General features: G+C 50.7%; 1 protein-coding gene and 1 long non-coding RNA gene across 4 annotated transcripts in view; one reads left to right on the top strand and one right to left on the bottom strand.

Moving 5' to 3' along the window:
* The window catches only part of LOC140846247 (uncharacterized), an 88,601-nt gene that overhangs the window by 62,240 nt on the left and 11,173 nt on the right, over positions 1–15,188 (bottom strand). The gene's annotated exons all lie outside the window — the stretch shown is intronic.
* The window catches only part of ADCY10 (adenylate cyclase 10), a 64,283-nt gene that overhangs the window by 39,732 nt on the left and 9,363 nt on the right, over positions 1–15,188 (top strand). Inside the window, exons 19-26 of the mRNA XM_073221997.1 lie at positions 1,334–1,462; positions 2,647–2,934; positions 3,068–3,349; positions 6,761–6,833; positions 7,092–7,323; positions 9,205–9,312; positions 9,799–9,974; positions 12,475–12,631. Of these exons, the coding sequence (XP_073078098.1) occupies positions 1,334–1,462; positions 2,647–2,934; positions 3,068–3,349; positions 6,761–6,833; positions 7,092–7,323; positions 9,205–9,312; positions 9,799–9,974; positions 12,475–12,631 (1,445 nt within the window). The remainder of the gene's footprint in view (positions 1–1,333; positions 1,463–2,646; positions 2,935–3,067; positions 3,350–6,760; positions 6,834–7,091; positions 7,324–9,204; positions 9,313–9,798; positions 9,975–12,474; positions 12,632–15,188) is intronic.

Raw genomic sequence — 15,188 nt, forward strand, 5'->3', positions numbered from 1 at the left:
AGAGAGTAGGCTTTTGTTGGCAACTCTTGGTGTTTCTGGGTTGCCAGAATCTTCAGCGCCAAGTCTGAGATGTGAGGCAGAAAGAAAAACCAGGAAACTCATTGCCCCATTGGTCCTTGGGTCCCAAGGTCCCTAGCCAGCCAGGCTGCTTCTCTCCACTCGCAGTCTCGTGTTGGTTTTATATACAGCGGCAGAATTCTTTTGTACTTAGCAGGAGGAAGGCAAAACATGTCTACTCCATCCTTCTGGGAGTGGAAGTCTTTTCATTTCTTTGTGATGTAAATAAGTGATGGTGCTTTGACAGCTATAAGCAATGTGCACATTAATATTACTATGCTTGCAAGATCTAAATGTGTTCCTCTGAGACAAATTTACGGGTGAGCATGTAGGTGGGAAATCACTGCCATGCTGAGGTGAATATGGCGCCATAGAGGAGTTTATGCTACTGGTTGTCCATATGTAATGAGGTAGAAAAGCATCATCAAAAGGTGACAATAAGGGAAATTTCACCAAAAATTCCTTATGCTTCATGAAAATCCCTGTGTCCTGAGTGGATGAATGAAGCTCCGATGCCCCATATCCCTCTGCAAACTGTGTTCCAGTCCCCAGTTGCATGTGTGGCCTCTCACTCCATGTACAGTGACGTGACTACAGGACCCCATGGCCGGGGTGGCCACATCCACAGAAGAAATGAGGCAGGTGGCGGTCTGCGAAAAGAGTAGGGTCAGAGTGAAGAGGTGTTTTTTTAAGAAACAAGAGAAATAAGCTTACATTTTAAAAGTCAGGGGTTTTCTTCTTTCTGGATGATCATGATCACAAAACAAGGAGAAAAGCCTTTTGCTGGTGAAGTTAGTTTTAAGGATGATCATGGATCAGCCCGAGGGCAATGGCTGTGATTATTACAGGTGACTTCATCACGGCGATGTATCACCTATGACCTCATGGAAGGAAACAAAAATACTACAGAGAACACTGCAGGTGCATCTCATGTATCCATTTGTTCGTTTGTTCAATGCACGTTATTCAGTCTCTGCTATGAGCTCTTTTAAAAATGATCAGGCAGCTTCCCTGTGTAAAACCCTTCAGGAACCTCAGGGAGATTAAAGAATTTTGAAACTAGAGAGAAGTACCTTTTGCACAACATTTTTTGAGCAAATTTAGATTTTCGTTATATCAGTTTTAAGTAAAACCCAGTATTCCAAAACATTTGGTTAGCCGACACACCTCTCCGCCTGCTCTTTTCACAAGCAGCCCTCCCTCAAAATTTACTGAAGAATCAGGATAATGGCAGGGCCATGACTCTCAACTTCTCTCCCCTTTTATCTCCCTACAGGGAGTTTTGCTAAGCCAATAGGGGAACCAAAGACATTTCCTGTCAGTAATGATGAGGGAAGTGAAAAAGTCTGTAACCTCGTCAGTGGCGTCGTACTGAAAAACTTGTTACCACCAGCATCATTAAAAGGTAAAGAACATTCGGCCCGGCGTTCATTTTCCAGGACCCAGACCCCCTCTGCTTCCCCGAGGATGCTACCTAAAAAGGGGTACAGGAAGGCAGTAACAGATTGGGGCTCTGCTGGCTTTCATGCTGCCTGAGGCCGTGGGAAGTCTCCACCGTAGGCTTGGCTGTTCCGCGGCTGATCAGGAGCTGCCTTGCCCCCACGCATAGGCTGGAGTCTGATTTGAACAAAGTTTTGTTCAACTGCAGGAAAGCAGGAGGGGTAGGACATTTTCAACTGAACAGAAACCAAATGATGAGAGAAAACAAAATCAAATACTCCAACTTTTTCTGCCATCTACTTTTATAAGAAATGACGAGGGGAGTTGTATCAGATGTACTATTATTATTTTAAGGAAAAATGACTCTCAAGCAGTGTTTTAGTATGCATTCAGCTCCACCAGCGTCATGCCATTGACAAATGACTTCACATGTTTTGAAGGATGACCTAGGAACACCTCAAGGTTATCAGTCTTCAAAACAGCATCATGTGGGTTTTATTCACTATGTCCACCCAAGTAGGAAGGCGGTCTAACTTGGCTTGTACAGTGTTCTGTTCGAATTTTGTCCTGGGGAGGGTGATGGAGTGGAAGGAAATCCTGGTCGTGACGTCCAGGAAGCCACATGAGCTATACTTGGGCTTAGATGAGAAGATGGGATTGGAACTAGGAACTCTGACACTTCCGTGAGTGTAGAGATGGTAATGGGTTGTCGCAAGAATAAATTAATCTCGGGGGAAGAGAGAGAAGCCTTCTGGCTAGGAAGTTCCAGAAGAAGGAGTAGCTAGAGAAGACGACAGAGAAGGACCCGCTGGAAGGGCAGAGGTGGAATGCAGACGGCCAGCCCCAGTCCTTCTGACTACGGTGGCCCGCCAGGACCTCTCCTCTCCTCACAAACCCTTGGCCCTTGGAGTTGGTCTTTTTTTCATCTGGCGATTGTGCCATGCGTTGTTTTAGACCGCGGCACTGGCATGTCTCTGCTCCCAGCATGGTGCTCCTGTGAAGGAGGTGCTAAGCAAGCCTTGGCTTTGGCTGAGCTCGGCTTGGTTTCTGGGCACAAGAGCCGCAGAGCAGCGGGCCTGTGATTCCCCTCTAGAATGCATCTGGTAAAGACAGACGACTCACCCTCACTGTGTGGCTCTCCCCCTGCAGAAACCTGTCTGGTGCAGCTGGATAGCATGAGCTTCTCCCACCAGATGCTGGTGAGGTACGCTGCCGTGGCCGCCGTAGCCAGCCTGACCTTCACCACGGGGCTGCTGCTGGAGATCCTCCCGTGCTGGAACATGAAGATGATGACCAAGGCCCTGGCGGGTCTCATGAAGTCCGGTGTCTTTGGCTGTTTCCGGAGCAGCAAGGAGCTCCGGACGGCTTTAGAGCACAATGAGGCCTCGTTTGAGGTGCACCACCGCTCCAGCTGCCTGAAGCCCAGGGAAGGAGTGGGTAAGCAGAGCCTGGAAGCATGACCCATGTTTCCTCTTAGTTAAAGGCACGTCTAAAATTGCAGAAGTGATCTGTATTGTACAGCAGAGCCGTTTCCCACTGCCTGGCTGAAAACCCTTTCTGTTCCTTCCAGCTTGCGGCGAGCAGGAAGAGCTTCATGAACTGGAGAGCAAGGTGATCGAGTGCCTTGTCATTCGATTCTGCAGGCCTGTGATGCAGCAAACAGCCTACGAGCTGTGGCTGAAGGACCAGAAGAGAGCTATGCACTTGACATGTGTCCACTTCTTAGAGGAAAACGCACACAGGTGTGACCGCTGCCGCAGCAGGGACTTCATTCCCTTTCACCACTTTGTGGTGGACACCCGGCTCAATGCTTTGGACATTAAGGAGATGGCTAAGTCCCACAGATTTCAAAGTAAGCTTACTTTACTTTAATCAGTCCTAACTGCTCCTGGAGAATGTGGAGACTAAGACCTGGAAGGAGAGGGTCTGGATCTTGAGGGTGCCGAGGCCCCCAAGACTTGGGAGTGACAAATGATGAGACGTGAGCCATGTGAGCCCACAGGGCAAGGGTGTGTGCCCGGGTCTAACAGGCCCAGTCTCACTGCGAGACTGTCAGGGACGATCTGGGGATAAGGACTGTGACCAGAGCTCAAATGAAGATACCTGGAGGGATAAAACAGACCCAGCTTAACTCACACGGAGGATGGAGTCCAAGGGGTGGGGCCCGACACGATGGAAGGGGAGCAGAGCAGGTCTGTGAGGGTGCTCTTGGCAGACAGGAACGTGTCTGCTATGAAACAGGGTTCCAGCAGAAAAAGATCAAGTGGGAGGGAATCATGCAAGGTTAAGCAGGTCAAGGCTCCAGAAAAGAGGGTCAGGGCTCAGGGCAGGGACTCAGGACCACCCATGAAGCCAAAGTAAAAGTCACAAACTGTGAGCACAAAGGAGCCCCGGGGCCTGGGACACACAGCGGAGGATGCGAGGGGCATGCAGACCAGGGACTGTCTCTGCAGGCGCGATGGGCCTGAGGCCTGCCCATAATTTCATCATGGGCAGATGAAATTATCCAGGGAGAAGTTTGGAGAGAGCAGGGACCCCAGACCGAACTGAGGCTTACCACACCTGGGACGCAGGGGCAGGCCCCGTGAGGGAGGGGACCGGGGAGGGGACCAGGGATGGCGCTTCCGAGCTGGGCAAAGGGGGGAGTGGCCGGTCACACTAAAGGCCACTGAGAGGTGTGGTAAGATGGGGACAAAGACAAAGACGTGCCTTTAACACCACCAGCCCCTGCGCTCACTCACAGGCGGCCACGGAGCACCCAGTGGGCTGCCTACCCTGGCCAAAGGCCCTGGCAGGGACAGCAGAGGCTACAGGTAGAGGATAAGGGTATTCAAAACCAGGAAGGAATGTAAGGAAAGGGCCTAGCACATAGTAGGTACAAAATAAATACTTATTCTCTATTCTATATGCATACTCATTTGATCTTCATATCAACCCTCCATGGTGGAGCATTATTTTCTTCTCACACACAAGAAAATTGAGTTTCTGGCAGAAGACTAAAGAGCTTGTCCAACCACACAAAACGAGTAGCAGATTTTACTCAAAAGCCGAGTGGATATGATTCCCAAGCTCAGGCTGTGCTCACTCCCCGAGCTTCCCCAAGTGCAGGGTTGACTTTTAGGTGATACAGGCTGTGGGGTCTGGAAGAGATGCATGGACACAGAATTCGGTACGAATCAGTGAGGAAAGTGATTCCCTTTCAACTGTGTTCTGATACTTGATCAAAAACAAACAAACAGCTACACACTGCGGTGCGAGCCTGTCCTTACTACGCCTGTTCCGACGCTGGCCAGGCTCCCCTCCTAAGAACTAAGACCAGGCTTTGGACCACGAGGGCCCAAGTCCCCTGAGGGCTTGGACACAGAATGACAGGACCTGAGCAGCAGTCCCACCCCAGCGGGGCGGGGCAGGGAAGATGTCAGGGGACGTACGAGCAGCTGAGTCGAGGGTTATTACATTTCCCCTCATGCACTGATTTTTCCAAAACCAGATATTTTATTATTGTTATTGTGCAAGTAGTATGTGGGTAACATGATGTTGAACTTGAAATCTGTGCCGAGCACCAATAAACAAGGGATGCTGCAATCCAAGTACTGCATCCTAGACCCTTAGGACAGAGCAGAACTCAGCAACAGCTTTTCGGAAGGACAGGAGCATCGGCGGATGGTGGACGGCCAGAACAGCACAGGTGCGGCAGGGCCGGTGGGGGAGAGCTGCAGGGGGTGTGTGCCCAGCCGGCTGACAGGGACAAGGGAAAGGCAAGGGGCTGTTCCCGACCGTGTGGGATCCATGTCTTTATACGGTGCAGATGCTTCCTGAGACAGGAAAACTGTAGGCGGACAGGTTTATGGAAAAGAGACTCAAGGGTTAGGTCTGGATCACGTTTGTTTGTAAATGCCCAGTAGGCGCCCCGTGTCAGTCGCCACGGAGGCATTTTGGCAGATGAATCTGTAGTGAAGGGTGGATACCTGGGCTTAGCTATATAAAGCCGAAAGCTCCGACATATAAATGGAATTTAAACTCATGGGCAGGTGAAATTATCTAGGGAGAAGTTTGGATAGAGCAGGGACCCCAGACCGAACTGAGGCTTACCACACCTGGGACGCAGGGGCAGGCCCCGTGAGGGAGGGGACCGGGGAGGGGACCAGGGATGGCGCTTCCGAGCTGGGCAAAGGGGGGAGTGGCCGGTCACACTAAAGGCCACTGAGAGGTGTGGTAAGATGGGGACGAAGTGTAACCTGTGGGACCGGTAACACGGTGGCCACTGGGGACACAGACAAGAGCAGTTTTAGAGGCGGAGGAGGAAGAGGACGTAATTCAGTTCATTCAGCTTCTGGCCGCTGGGGAGACCCCGTGGGGTCTAGGGGAGGCGGGCAGGTTCACACTCACACAGCGTGAGATGGACGACAGAGGTCGGCACAGGGGCTGAGGGCCGGTCCGGAGTCGGGCACTGATTCCACGGGGACAGGGCCCAGGAGGCGTTCAGAAGAAGGTGCTTAGGGCACATCTTTGGAAACTGAAAGCTCCAAAGGCTAACGCACTCGCCTCAGAGCCAGAAGACCTAGGCTCCCGTCCTCCCACCGCCTGGCCGGCCGTCGGGGGCAGGTCCGTCCCCCGTGGATTCCTCCTCCTCCACGGAGGCGGCCAGGTTACAGTCCTCACCTGCCTTCCGTCCTGAGATGATTAAGGAATTTTCGAGCCTATTGAAATCTGGATAGACGGAAGTTTTAAAATTCAAGGTTCTCTGCCCTTTAGTGAGCCTTTGGGGCATTACATTTAAATGTCTGTATTTCTCCAATAGAAACGGACATCACTTTCGTTGGGATCGTGAATCTCTAGTTTCATTGTGGCAGGGTGAGTGGGCGGGGGACGATGTTGCCATCTCTAATGAACCCCCATTTCAGGGCTTACCAGAATAGACAGTTTCTCTCCTACACATGTAATGACAAGCGGCCTTGCACACAGTAAGTCAGGGACCCAGGCTGCCTCCATTTTGAGGTCTATACCTTAGATCCTCACAATCATTTGTTTTCTGGTGGAAGGAGAGGATGGAGAAGATTCCTAACCACCCAAGCTCAGAGGTGCCATGTATTGCCTCTGACCTAATGCCATTTAACTGATCACGTGGCTCCCCCTAGGCTGAACATCCCGGACCACAGTTACTGTGTCCTGAGAGCGGAACAAGTCCCTCTGGTGGACACGAGGCTTCTGTGCCACGTGGAACATTCCAGTGACCCCCACAACTCATCTGTTTGTTTTCTAGCTGAAGAAGAGACCACCTTCTCCAAAACACAGATTCCTAAGAGATCTGAGAAGATATTTCCTGAAAATCTCAGGTACAGGCGTATATAATTGTCTAGGAGACAGAACATACACACCGTCACCTGATTCAGAACACGGTTAGACTCGTTTGGTCAGGACTTGGGGCGTCTGAGATAACAGGTGGGGGTGGGGGTGGACCTGTGGGCTCTGTCCGTAGCTTCTACAGCAGGTTTTATTATCTTGCTCTTTATTAGTTTTTAAAGATATTTTCATATCAAAAGCTACACTCTGTTTACCAACTATTATTCCTATCTGTTTCTGCATTTGGACAGTCCTGAAGAAATAAGGGAAAAGATTCTGAACTTCTTTGACACCATTATAGCAAAAATGAAGACCCCTGAGAGGGACCTCGTCCCTCTGGAGCCCTGCCGGTGCGAGGAGATCCTGGAGACTGTCTTCAGGCCTCTGGCCTACCACTTTCTGGCTTTGGGAGAAAACAACAAAGCCTTGTATTACTTCCTAGAAATTGTGTCTGCTTATCTCACCCTGGGTGATAATTACATGGTAAGCATCTCTGCCCAGCCCCCCTCTCCCCTAAACAGGCCAACTCACAGACACAGAGCCAGAAGGGAAGCTCTCTGTGCTTTTTTATTCCTTTGGGTTCTCAATTCCCGCCAGCACCCCTTCCCTTTGAAAATCAAATTGCTCGGAAGGGAAATGACCTGAGATTGAGAAAAGAAAGAACACTTGGCAACTAGCATCATTTAAAATATCGCCACCTGTAGAAACTTGATGTGAGCTGCCTACCTACGTGGGGGGACTGTCACATCTCATTCCCAAAATGGTGCAAAGAGGACTCTTGGGATGAACGCGTCAGTTCCGGGAGGGGCTTTCTCAGTGTCCTGGCGGCATTTGCCCGAACATCTGTGAATGCAAACGCCTGTGGGTCTGGAGAAGGACCCGCCTGGCTCTGATGCTGCTCATCCTCAGAGGCTCAGGAACTCTGCCTCCATGTAATCCGTGCTAAATCATCATACATACCTTTAGACCACAGAGCACCAGTGAGTGTCTCTCCGGGATCACCGCAACCAAGATTCCAGGACACTGTGTCCTTGGGCAGACGGGGATTCGATGCATATAACAAAGCGACACTAATTCACCATTGAGTAAGTGGGAAACGCTCAGTTGCACAAAGCTAAATAGGCTTTTTTACTTGCAGAGATTTCAGGGCCTTAATACACTAAGATCCACGCAAACCTCCCTGAGAATCAGGCTAGGGCACAGCGTACTGCGTTTCTCAAACTTATGTGACCTTAGGTCACTTTTCGTAGAGCAGTTGCTGGACTGACCCTCCTTGACCTCCCTTGAGGAAACGCCTCTCCGCGTTCGCTTCACCTGCCTCCAGCAGGCTTCAGGAACTTTCACACACCTGAGGAGCCACGCGCAGTCCGTGCCCCCAGCGGTCACAGCCGCCTCAGCAAACCCTCACACCGGAGAGTCATACACAATTTAAAAACTAACCTGTTAAAAATTGCATCTGTCTTTGCAAAAAAGCCCCAGTCTTCTCAAGTATTTACGTTACGAATGCAAGTCACCTACTCATGTTGTATATGCATGTGTCGGGAGGAGGGCCTGTGAGTCCCAGGAAGAGAAGGTTCGGGTAGCCCTAGGCGCCAAATGCTGAAGCTGCACACGCCCCCACTTCACCCCTCAGGGAGCTGGGACGGCCAGGAAGACAGGGCTGCAAGCAGAGCCCACGTGCAAGGCCCCAGGACAGGCCATTTGCAACCCCTCTCCCATCAAAGAGAGTCTGGGCTGGTGGCCAACCGACGTCTCCCTCATGCCCAGTACTCACAGCACACGGGCTGCATAAGCCAGGGCAGCACCGCCTCACCTTCTCCCCTTCACGTCCAGCCTTGCCTCGGCCTCTCATGCGCCAAGACCCCCAACACCGTCTGACGATGTCAGAGGAGGTCGAGGATGAAGTGGGCGCTGCTCAGAGCCTTACCCTCCTCTCCTGCCTGCCGGCGATGGCCCCGGCAAAGGGGGTTCCCAACTTGTTCCAAAAGTAGGGGCTGGCTGCTCTGAGATGTGGGGCTGCTCAGGTGGGTGTGCCCTGGAAGTAGGGATTGGGGATGGAGTCGCCGAAAGGGGGAGACTGCAGGTAACACGACTTATGTGGCAACATTAGGAAAGGGGTTGCTTTCCAGATTCTTCCTCTAGAACAAGGGATACAGCAAAGATGGGCATGCAGGTGGCCTGTCCCTCAGAGGGAGCCGTGCCCACCTGGGTCCGGCCCAGAGGTCGGAGCCTGTCTAATGGAGCATGGGGCAGTGTGGAGGCGGGGCCTACAGCGCCCACTCCTCCTCCGGGGGTCTGGGCAGCGCTGCACTGCCGGCCGGGTCCTGCCCACCCAACACTGTGCCCCCCTTGCGCTGCTTCCAGGTGTACGTGTATCTGAACGAGGGAGAGAGGCTGCTCAAGATGCTCAAGAAGGAGAACTCCTGCAGTCAGACTTTTGAGTCAGCTACGTTATATAGCTTCAAAGGCCAGGTAAGAACCGCTTGAAACGTGTTATTTATCGCTTATAACTTGCACAGCACAAGGAGAAGCCACCCCCCGCCTCTCCGTGTCCTCCCATGCTCAGCCTCAGGTCCGTTCTGAGACTCCAGAGCCCCAAGCCCTGGCCTGGTCCAAGCCTTTGCCACCATCACACATCAGCAGCAAGATCTTCCTCATCCTCCCACTTGACATCTTTATGAAATGTTTCTAACAACCTCCAAAAATGGACATGCATGGGTAAACATTTCCTCCAAGGTTGGCTATATATGCAATGAAGATGCTTAATAAGCCTAATAATCAACCTGCCTTCCAAGCGTATATCCAGTAAACACCTACTCTCACACCAGGCATGGGGCGGGTGTCATACTGGGCCCTCCGTCACCGCCCTGACAGGAGCCCCAGCACCTGCACTGTCGGGACGCACACACAGTCCAGACCCCCCGCCTCTTTGCTCCCTCTCCTCCCCGCCCCCTGCAGGTCTGTTTCTCCGAGGGCCAGATGGTGCTCGCCGAGAAGATGCTGAGGAAGGCGCTGAGGCTGCTCAACCGAATCTTCCCTTGCAACCTAATATCCCTATTTCTCCAGACCCACGTGGAGAAAAATCGACACTTCCGTTACATGAGTCAGCCGGCGCACAAGAGCCTGCTGCCAGGGTAAGGGAAGGGGCACAGGGAGCTGGACGTCCCCCCCACTCAGAGGAGGCAGCCCACATGCTCCCCCCATCAGCCCCAGGCCTGGGCCGCACGGACGGGGGCGCCCCTGGGCGACACCAGCACACAGGAGCCTCAGCAAGGGAGCGCCGGTCCCTCCCCAGCCGGCTCTCCCCACAAGCCCCTGGCAGGGGGCTCTGACAGAGCCCTGCTCCCTCCTGGGGACACTGGGTATTGTCCCTACCCCAAAGAGGAAGAGCAGGCCCTGAAGACACTTGCCAGAGGACAGAAAGGCCCACCTGCCTGGGTCTGATGGAGACATGGGCCAGGTTACGGGGTAGCCATCAGCCAGGACGGTACCGTTCAGACTGTCCATGTTGGTGCGTGTACATTTTATCCAGAAAGAATTATAAATAAGAATAATGGGGCAGGGGGGCAGGGGAAAGAGCGAGTAGCGGGAGAGATGAACCCGGAGTGTGGATGCGTGTCGGAGCTGAGTGTCAGGTGCACAAGGCTCATTATATCATCTGCTTTATTGTGTGATTGCTTGAACTTTTACACAATAAAAGCTTTTGAACACTCCACCTATTCAGCAGTTCCAGGGAATTGCCACGTCGCTGGGGATCTAGAGAACTGACAGGACATGTCTTCCATCCCGGGAAGCCTTGGGGGAAATGAGGTGGAGCTGAGACCCAGGTCAGGTCAGGGCAGGGCCCTGGGAATCTGTGCCTGCTGCCTGGGGCCGGGGGCAGGGAGGGGTTCAGCAGAGCCCCTTCCAAGAGGTCGGAGGATTGGAGTCGGGTGACATAGAGACTGCAGGTGAAATACAGGATGCCTAGTTAAATGTAAAGTTCAGATAGGCAATTAATCCTTTTTTAGTATATATATGTCACACAAAAAATTTAGGATTCATTGCTTTGAAATTCAGATTTAACTGGGAATCCCATATTTTCATTTCCTAAATCTGACCACCCTGAACTACAGCCACATTTTGTAGAAGGCATTAGAACTATCTGCACAAGAGAAAGGGTGGGGAGCGCTGATGTGGAAGAAACCACCGAGCTGTGGGCTAAAAATACTCTCCAAAGGTTCTGATCCAAGAATGAGACAAGAGACGTGTAACATCAGTTTCTGTGGCCATTGTGAACACCCTCTGTTATAAGGGGTTTATCCTGTGTCTCCTTAGAACCTTTAAAAAATAATTTCCACAAGAAAATCGATGTCATCCGTGTCTAAACTGGAAGTACCTGGAATTCTTCTGGAAGAATCTCTAGGATAGGATATTCCCTCTTCCTTCTTTCTCATCTTGACTTAAAATCTGCTTTTTGACAAATATTCCTATTTATATATTTTTTTCCTGGTTTTGTTAAATTACTAGTATTGTAGCCATTTTGTTTAGGTTCCCACGTTTGTCACAGATAGAGGGGACTTGGGGCTAGACTATCAGTTAAATGGCTTGTTGAAGCCGGGACTAAGACCCAGACATTCTGGCAGGTGGTTACCCGTCCTTCCTCCGGGCACCTCATCACCGGAGGTTCCCCAAGTCCTGCGACAGTCCGTCCCATCGCTGGGCTGTGTCTTCGTGTGTTTGGGCTGCTGTGACAAAATGCTACAGACTGGCCAGCTTATAAATGGCAGAAGCTTACTGCCCACAGTTCTGGAGGCTGGAAGTCTGTGGTCAGAGTGCCAGCATGGCTGGCGAGGACCGTCCCAGGGACACAGGTTCCCCTCGGGTCCTTATATGGTGGAAAAGGGTGGGGGCTCTGTTGGGTGTCTTTAATAAGGGCATTAATCCCTTTCAGGATGGCTCCACCGGTGACCTGCTCGCCTCCCAAAGGCCCTATCTCCTGGGGTTAGGAGTCAACATGTGGATTTTGAGAGGATGCATTCAGACCATAGTTTCCTTGGTGGGGCTGAGACCTGGCTCTGGCAGCGGTACACACTGGAGGAAACATGCTGCCGGGCCAGGCTGCAGACAGACGGGCTGGGCTCCCAGCTCTCTGTGCGGTTAATTACTCAGCCTGTCTGAGTCTCACCTTCTGCTGGTGTAAAATAGAGTTAATTATTCCTTCCTTCCTTTTATAGGACTGTCATCTGAATCAAATTGGTGAATGATATAAATATGCTTTTTACTTAATTAAAAATTTACCCAAGTATAGTTGACATATTAATTTCAGGTGTGCAATATAGTGACTCAACTAAATGTGCTTTTTAAAGAATTTCTTTTTAAATAGCAATGAACTGACAGGACAGGGGATTTACATAAATTATAATTAATCATCACTAAGTGGGTATGACGGCCCCCATCTTGCAGGAGAAAAAATGTGCTTCACACAAATTAACGTGCATGTGCTTTCCTGACTTGTGAAGGAGGCAGGCCTCAGACTCAAGTCTGCTTTGACCCCTGAGCCTGCAGTGAGGACGCCGCACCTGCGCCCGGGGCCCCACGAGAAAGCTGCTGCTAAGACCACCTTCCTGCCCCCTGTGTTCCTCTCTCGGGCAGGAAGAAGAGGCTGGCTCAGCTGTGCCAGCAAACTGCCTGCCTCTCTTTGCTGTGGCAGATCTACAGCTTAAAGGACTTCTTCAACTACAAGCATTATGGCCACCTGGCGGCTATGATGCAGGTGAATACCGCACTGGAGTCTCAGGATGACTTCCAGGTAGGCCCGTGAGCGCCGGTGGGGATTCGAAACCGCGAGGACGCACTGACAGCCTTCCTGGCCGGCAGGTTTTGCCAAGGCCAGCAGTTCTTCAACATTTTGGCCCCAGCGTCACTCACACTCTTACTAGTCACCGAGGACCTCAAAGCCTCTATCGCTATGGGCTGTATCTATCGATGGTGTCATATAACAAAAATAGCTATTTTAAAAATACGTTATTGAAATTTTTTGTTAAAATATTAAATATTTAATATTATAAAATTATAAAATGCTATTAAATTATAAAATATTTGATACAAATATTTTTAAATAAAAAATAATAAACCCATTACATAGCAACATATTAACAGTTTTACTGATGAAAAAAACCCTGTATTTCCCCAAACAAAAACCTTGATGAGAAGAGTGGCATGTGTTATGTGTTTGCAAATATCTTACTGCCTGGGTTCCTAGAAGACAGCTACATTCTCCCCCACCGTACCTTTGCCCTGTCGCAGTACCACACATGGCCCCCAGAGAACTCCGCTATATACCCGTGAGAGAATGAGTGTGAAAAAGGAAAACCTTAAAGGATAATTCTTTTAAAAATGCTAACAGGATGACTCAATACAATATAGAGAGAGCACAGGGTAAAGGTCATACTGAATTCATTAATGAAGGAGAGACCCGGTGAGATGTCAGACCCAGTTCCCAGGGCAGTTCATTTATGAATGGATGCAAAACTAGTCTAGTCTCTTGAACTTCAAAGAACTTTTGCATTTCTATGAAAAAGAATCATTTACATTATGAGCATTTGCTGCAGCACAGAGTTGTAAAATAGCCCTGACAATGAGACAATGACAGGCAGAGATAACCTTGATGAGTGTGCTGGACAGGACACCTGCTAAGGTGGGTGTTTCGGCCCACTTCAAGGTCTTTCACCATTTTTCCTGATACAAAGAACGTCTTGATAATGATACCAGCTTGGACTTCTCTGCGTGCTCCCTAAGGGTCTCAGGGACCTCTAGGGGTCCTGGAACCCTACTGGGACAGCCACTAGTTTAGACCATAAACTGGGAAGTTTTCGATTAGATGAGAAGAACTTGAGACAAGCTCAAGAAATTAAGCTAAATTCAACTCATCTAATGAAAATGACCTGATTCCTTTATAAAAGTATATCAAGCCTGAGTTTCTTCAGGGGCAGTAATTTTTTCTTGGGGTCGTTATCGAGAATCAAGGGGAACAGTCAGATACCACTGCGAATGTTGGCAAAGCTGAAATTCCCAGCCAGGTGTCCAGTCAAAAAAGTCAGAAAAGCCAGACCAAGCCAAAACAACACGACTGAGTGGATGTCCTGTCCAGCTTGCCCGTCAAGGTTATTGCTGCCCTTACTGGCTTTGGGCTACTGTACAGCTGTTTGCTATAGGAAACTGGCAGTAGCGTGAATGACTCTTCTGCATCGAAATGCAGACGCCCAGGTTCCTGGCCAGGAGTCTGTCTTTAGCAGTAGTTCCTTCCAGGAGACCACGACACCTCGGTATTTCTGAAGTCTGCCTGGAGTGTTCATCCCCTGACCTCTCCTGGGCTCTCTGCTTGCCAGAGAGTAAAGGACACATCCTCTGTGGGACTGTTCTTGACTACCGATGCCTGTCACCATACCTGGGTAACTCTTATCACCACCAGGTAGTCTTCCCTTTGCTCCTTCGTTAGTGTGTGGCCTGAGCCCCCAGCTCAGACACCTGCAGACGCCACAAGAGCTACCTCGTTCACACTCTGATCTCCTAGAACGCTGCCTGGCACAGAGCAGGTGCTAACAAAGTATTTCTTGAATGAAATGCCTAACTTCTCCTCCACACTAGGGACTGTTTCCCATAAATGTGGAGGAGCTGGCAGGGCCGGGGTGCGGCAGGGGCAAAAGCGGCAGGTTCTGACTGGAAAGTGATCAAAAGATGCCACCGGCCCCCGCTGGGGCCGGGGGCGGGCCTGCCTGGAATGCTCCCCTGGGTGTTCAGAGGCAGACGAGCCGCCCAGCACAAGATGACAGGGAGAACCAGAACAGCCCGAGAGAGGGGTGTCACGGTGACATCTATCCGCGGTGTGACCCCTGGCCAGCTGCACGGCCTCCAGGCTTTGTACCTGCTCGTAAAGTGAAGCAGTTGGGTTCAGTTTCTGGGTCCCCGTCCAAGAAGCCCCGGCTTCACTGCAGCGTCGAGTTTCCATTTGCCCAGCAGTCCTCACCCCATTCCCACCATCCTTCGCTCTGGCTGCATTATCCCAGTTGTGCTGGATCAGCAATAAAGGATTCCCTGAGACTGCGTGATGGGAGGAATTCCAGCAAAAAGTGCTCTTCTGCAGAATGCGCCCCCCTCCCACCCGCCGATGGCGCGCCTTGCCCAGCGAGGGGGCTTCCTTAGCAGGGACCACTTTCTCTTCACCCTCTCTAAGCATTTCTATTCTGGAGCCACTTGAACTATCATTTGAAAGAGTTGTTTAAAGACTGACCAATTTCTCTTCAATCTTTCAAGTCTAGAAGTAGTCCTTACATTTTTTTTAAAGCAAATAAGCAAAACCAAACCTC

This window comes from Manis javanica, chromosome 14 (genome assembly GCF_040802235.1).
Source record: "Manis javanica isolate MJ-LG chromosome 14, MJ_LKY, whole genome shotgun sequence".
In the NCBI taxonomy this organism is placed as follows: Eukaryota; Metazoa; Chordata; class Mammalia; order Pholidota; family Manidae; genus Manis; species Manis javanica.